At 40.0% G+C, this 6,350-nt stretch overlaps 1 protein-coding gene across 1 annotated transcript; it reads right to left on the reverse strand.

Moving 5' to 3' along the window:
- Nucleotides 1–4,765: 4,765 nt before the first annotated feature.
- Nucleotides 4,766–6,350, reverse strand: LOC311260499 (uncharacterized protein). Its single transcript, XM_084358364.1, has 4 exons — nt 6,316–6,350; nt 6,105–6,179; nt 5,744–5,894; nt 4,766–5,123 (listed from the first exon to the last, which is right to left on the reverse strand). Exons 2-4 carry the CDS (start codon nt 6,154–6,156, stop codon nt 4,862–4,864), a joined length of 465 nt encoding a protein of 154 aa, XP_084214490.1. The 5' UTR covers nt 6,157–6,179; nt 6,316–6,350; the 3' UTR covers nt 4,766–4,861.

Here is a 6,350-nt window from a genome sequence, read left to right on the forward strand (position 1 = left end):
CCTTGTGGATGACCCCAGGTGCCAAATTCAGAAATGGTAAGTGCCAACAATTTTACCATCAGATAAATCAGCATGTCTCTCATTATATTCTACATCTCTGTATCGTTTTGACTTGACCGGGGACATCTGTATCGCCTTTTGAGTATTTAGTGTCTTTGCCTCGTTTATCGCAACGATTTTGCTCTCCAAATCCAAAGAATTAAAAAAAAAAAAAATCTATTTCATGACTGTCTTGCCATTGTCTGTCAGTGTCACCCGCTTTCTCTTATTGATTTTCAGTTGTGCAACTGGTCCATTCTGTCTCTGCATCGCTGCCTTTAACATTAAGCTGCAGATACATGTGTCCTCTTGAGAAATCTGGTTGTTCTTAACATGAAAATCATGTAAAAAAAACACATTTTGACACACAAACAGATGGTTATCTACTGGCACACACACACACCACGCTGACATACTGTAGATGCACACACAAATACATGCAAAATCACACACACACACACGCTGATCAGGTTTCATTGTGTCTGTGCAGTCCTGACACTGACACGCACACACAAATGCACAGGGTTTGCTGTGCAGAGGGTCCGGTGAGATGGCAGCACTGTTGGCCGACATGCTATCAAGTTTCAGTAAATACTCACATCATCCTCTGCATCCACGGGACAGGATTTACATTCAGTAGGAATCAGTTTCACACTCTGAAATGTTGCATTAATTGTAAGTGCAGAGCTGTGAATGCACCAATAATCTTTATTTAAACAGCAGCAAAATAAATATTGAGGAGTTGATCCTATTTTTAAATTCTGTTATCGGCCAGAACTAAAGAATATGCTGATTAAATGCAAGTAGCACTCATGTATAAAGAGAATCCTACTACTTCCCTACTCTTGATATGTTGTGTATGTTTTTACAGGTTGACGTGTTGGTTTAACACCTAAAATGAAAGAGCTTTTATTGATGTAAATCAAGCATCTAATGTGTCAGTGCAATTTGTGTCCATCACTGTAATAATGTGTCCAGCTGAAGCATTAACAAAAATGGCAAAGTGCCAGTGAGAAACTGTCTGACATCCCTCAAAAGCTGACTTCAGACGTCTGAAACACTTTTACGAACGTTAAATTATTGATCATTACTGATGACACAAAGACGTTTACCTGGAGCGTCTGGACTTTATAGACGATGTGGGATCGATTACTGTACGTTCATGAGGAAGAAATGTTCAGTTAATGCAATAGTTGCATGCAGTTGTAGAGAAATACAAAATGTTTTACGTTCACGTGTGAAATAATCAGTTTTTGCAGCCTCTTACAGCTTCTTCTGACAAGAAATCAATTGAATCAGGTGGGAAATGAGACAGAAAAATGTGTGTATCGTTTGAATATGTTCATTCAGCAACATTTATTCCTGTTACACTGTTATTTCTTTTAACTAAGGCAGCAACCAACGTCTATTTTCATCTGCTGGCTACAAAAAAATGACAGAAAATAGTGAGAAATACCCATCATGATATCCTCGAGCACAAGGTGACATCTTCAAATGTCCCAAAATATTCAGTTTTCTATCATGTAAGACCAAGAAATGCAGAATATTCTCCACCACATGTTTGGCTTTTTTGCTTGAAACACTGAATAGATTATCAGAACAGTTCCTTCGCTCAACTCATCACTGCAGCTCTGCTTTTTACTGCAACATTTCATATTATTCTGTTGGTAAAAACGATCCAACTCCTTGTGAGACTCCTGCCTTCAATGAAAATGAAGTTCATCATAGAGAAAAACAATCTGCTGCTCAAAACTGAATGAATATATTAATACAGTTCCAGCATTCAGGGACTTTACAGCAGCAGCAGCAGCAGCAGCAGCGTCGCTGACTGACAGCTGAATCAAACCGATTAACACTGACGTCAGGACATCACAACACACCACGGTGACTGAGCGACAGCGTGTCAGCAGGTGTTTTCTCTCTGTTCCAGCCTGGATCTCACAGTTTGTTCTGGCTGATGACCCTGACACAGCCCTCCCCTCCGTCCCTCCCTGGCCCTGCTTCACCCATCCTTCAGCCTCGTCCCTCGTCCAGAACATCAGGATCTTAAACACTGGGGTTCACGTTTCAAGGTAGAGAAACTGCATGTTGTGTGGACGAGTCTCTGGTGCTACAGTACATAGAAAGAAGTGGGAAATATCAACACAATGTAGTGTAAATACAAGATGATGATTCCTGTTTTAAAATGTGAAAAATGGTCGATGGAAGATAGTGAAGTAGTCGCACAGAGGTAATTGCAGTAATTGAAATCACAGCCAGCCGGCGCAGGGGAACTTGTTCATCTATAAGTGTGTTTTCTTTCTTTCGAGCACACTTTTTACAGATGGTTTTCTTGACAGGCTGCCAAACGATTCATCTAATCTCTACAAGCACTAGGAGAAGGCCGCTCGCTCAGGACTGCCAGTTCCTCCGCAACAAACAGGCTGCGGCCTTCAACCGAGAGCCTTAAGTGCAGAAGAAAGTTTTGGTTTGGAGGGAGGTTTTGTCGAAAAAAAAAGCTCCTTCAGCCCTCCTTCGATTTGGATCGTACATCAGCTCAAGGAGGCCACCTTGAGTATGGCTCGTAGCTTGGCAACAGGACTGGAAGTCACAGGCAGATGATCTGTTGTTTAATTACTGTGTTTAATTGAGGGAGATGATATTTATTCGGGTGTTTCTAGGCTTTATTAACTCACAGCAATTAATGAGTCAGTTCATGTTTGGCTGGCATGAAAGACGCTTGACAAGAATTTTAATTTGCAGAGAGAAAAATGAAAAAGTAAAACGCTGCTCAGTTATTCGACAAGGATCTCTTTGCCTTCACAGTCCACAGCAGCGTGGAAGACTAGTGATTTTGTTGTTTTGTGGTTGAACTGACAACAAGTCATTGTCTCCCTCACTGCTCTGAGACACGAGCTTGAACTGGAGCCAAGTCTGGAAAAAAATGTCTCTCTCAAAGATGTGACACTGAGCTCGAGATCCTCTTTGGTGCTTGCATGATAAAAAAAAAAGGGGGGGAGTCCTTTAAAAAAAAAAAAAATCAAGTGCTCCAGTCGCCTTTCAAGAAAGATGAGCAGTAATGACACCCTGATGTCGCACTATTGTGCACAACAGACTAAACTGGGTCAAAGCCAGATTTGTCTCCATGGAGAAGTCGCAGAGAAGTCCTGCATCGAATGTTTGAAGGGGATATTTCAAAACAGTTTCTTTTTAATAAATATCCAACCTTTTGATTTTCTTCACAGTGAAAACTGGGGTTTATAATAACAATCATTGATAAATGGTCAGTTTATATTTAATTAGGCTTTAATTAGAAGTTTTTTCACTGTCAACAAACAATAGGTTCAGTCGAAAGTAATGTTTATAGATCAACTGCACAGCAACTTAACAATTAACAGCTGCTTAATAAAGACATTTAATGTTCGTTAACAGTGAAATAACTATTAACTAAAGTAAAACCTGATCGATATATCAGCCTGCCAACATTATCGGCTGATATTGGCCTATCACAGATATATCGTATCTGCATATATGTTGTCCGGTATGAGTCGATATGATTGTTTGTTTGCTTTTGTTTTTTTGTTGTTTTTTTTTTTACATATTTTAATGCAGAAAAGATACTGTGGTGGCTTATAATTGTTAAATTCCCAGTAAAAATTAACCAATTTTGGACAATTAAGTTTATTGTTAAACTGTAAAATATCCTGCCTTTCACTATGATCGTATGTTTCTCTCTAGTGTTTGATAACATTCGAGTGATCGTTGGAAAACATGTGTGTTTATGTAAATATTCTGTTCATACAAGAATATCAGCCGATATATCGATATAGATAATTACTTCCCAGTATCGGTATCAGCATCGCTACAGAAAAATCCTGTATCGTCTGGGCTTTAAAATTACATTATTAACGATGGTGATGATGGTTATAATAAAATATCACTCAACCTTGGTCTCAGTTAAGATCAATATAATATAATCTCTTAACAGCATACAAATACTTTCAACAATCCATATTATTGCTTATTATTGTTTGAGTTATTGATCGATAAGGAACTGGTTATTTTTAACTGTGTGTGTAAAAATCATTACTGATCTTTTTCATCTGGAGTGATTCATTATTTCACTTGTCAGCTGATCTTCTCACTTTGAGTTAAACTGGCTCGTGTCTGCAGGGTTTCGTGTCGTGCCGGACGGGACGGCAGCTCACAGAGCGAGGTGGAATCTGACAGGTAAGAAAGAGTTGTTGTCAAATTAATCTCATAATTACCTTATTTTAATTTCTCACATATTGTTTGCTTCAAATAGAAATAATATTCCCAACAGTTTAAATAAATGTTAATCTGCTTTTTCACACTCTTTCCCCTCAAGCTTAAAGGTTGTCGTGATGAGAATAAATGAAGCAGAACCTCTTCAGCTTTGAGAAGCTCCCATTAGTTCTGGTTATCGTTCTGATCGTGTATGAGATTAATTATCGGCCTAAAGTCGATACATATGTGAATTCGGGTTGATCTCATCAGCCTGACGTCGTCCAGCTGGACAACTTATCTGACTTCAGAATATTGAACCATAAATGATGGAAAACACAGATGACCCAGAGGTCAGAGGTAATGTTGGTATCGACGTCCACCTCAATCAAATTCTGCTACAGTATATTTCATTTGGACGTTATGACTTGCCCTTTGGCTTTTTCATAAATCATCATAAATAGCTTTAAGCCAGTATGAAGAATGAGTCAGCTCAAAATGATGACTTTAAACCCCTTTAATGGTGACATTCAAGCAAACACCAGTGAAGTATTCATACATGTATGTCACTGCAGCTGGAACCAACCAACAGCGAGCTTTACTGGGGGGGGAGCAGGGCCTTGGTCTGGTCCATCATCTGCTGGAAGAGCTTCTCGATCATGTCGGTCAGGGGCTTGACCTGGCCTTGGAAGTTGTCGGTCAGAGGCTTGACCTGAGCGTTGAAGTTGTCGGTCATGGGCTTGATCTGATCCTCGATGTTGGCGATGAAGGGCTTGACCTGCTCCTGCAGCTTGACGGCCTCGGCCTGGACCTTCTCGACCAGGGGCAGGATCTTGGCCCTGCTGTCCTCCACGTAAGTCCTGCGGAAGATAGAGGATCATCTGTTAATCACTGCTGCTGACTCTGACTTTTATCAAAATAAAGATCAATGAAGTTAAACTGCCTGACATCTTATTAGTGTGACAGCTACTACACCGGGTTAGCCAGGGTGTGTATTTTTGGATGTATTCACTCGAGGTTATAGGTCAAAATAATGTGAGTTTTATCTCAGAAAACAATCTAAATAGGTAGTTAGCCTTCAGCCTTGTGTTTTATATGTAATTTGCCATCATAATTAGAAATGTTTCATCTCTAAAATCAAATTTGGTGTACAGCTAATAAAAAAAAGTCAGAAAATAAAAAATAAAGTCACTTTTCTGAGGGAAAATTTACGCTTCTGGAACTTCTATGTGTCATTTTGTTCTTCGTTCTAAGAACAATTAAGCTGCCATACATTCATGTTCATTTAGACTGTATCCTTGAAGCATTTCCTTAAATGGCCTGTCCATCCTGCTGCTCAGTTATAATTTCTAGATCCCCAGAATTACAAGCAAAACAAAGTGTGCCAACAAAAGCTAGAATTTTCCATGAAACAGCCATAAAAGACTGAACACTGTAGGTCGGCGTTAAAGCTGTGGATCTCCTTCTGGTTGTTACTTACTGGGCGGTGTTGGTCACCTCCAGAGCCTTCACCTTCTCCACCAGGTCCTGGGTCGCGACGGTGATGCTGGCGGACATGTCGTTGATAACCTTGGTGATCCTGTCTACCTCAGACTTGACATCACGCTTCACCAGAGACACGGCCTCAGAGCCTGCAAACACACATTTACTGTTATTTCCCTAAATCCACTACATTTAGTTAAAACTTAAGGTAGGTATGCACACACAAAACAACTATTTGATAAGGAGTAGTTCTCAGCTGTGTGTTTAGTGAGGTTTAACCATTTAAAACTTAAAACACTTACTCTAAACTGCACAGTGGTCAAGTTAAAATCAGGTTTTCGGTTGTTGAAATGTCTTACCATGGGCAACAGCCAGCACAACGACAAGAGCGGCGACGAGGGAGAATTTCATAGCTGCAGATGAGCAAGACCAACCTGGAGGGAGTGAAAGAATCAGTCAGAAAACTCAATAACAGAGATCACAATAACAAAGCGGTGGAGAAGTTTCTAATAATGTAAGAAATAGAAGTAACAGTCAGTGTAAAGCAGAGTGCAGCAGCCGGAGACTTACCTTAACTCCTGGGGTTCTTTGACCTGATGGTGTCT

This window comes from Pagrus pagrus (assembly GCF_965226575.1).
Source record: "Pagrus pagrus genome assembly, chromosome: 7".
Lineage (NCBI taxonomy): Eukaryota > Metazoa > Chordata > Actinopteri > Spariformes > Sparidae > Pagrus > Pagrus pagrus.

Bases quoted from the DNA above. Each gene is read 5' to 3' on its own strand.
- LOC311260499 (XM_084358364.1), bottom strand. From the start codon at position 6,156: ATGAAATTCTCCCTCGTCGCCGCTCTTGTCGTTGTGCTGGCTGTTGCC. The intron at 5,895-6,104 runs GTAAGACATTTC...GTGTGTTTGCAG, and splicing joins TGTGCTGGCTGTTGCCCATG to GCTCTGAGGCCGTGTCTCTG. The intron at 5,124-5,743 runs GTAAGTAACAAC...TATCTTCCGCAG, and splicing joins GAGGTGACCAACACCGCCCA to GACTTACGTGGAGGACAGCA.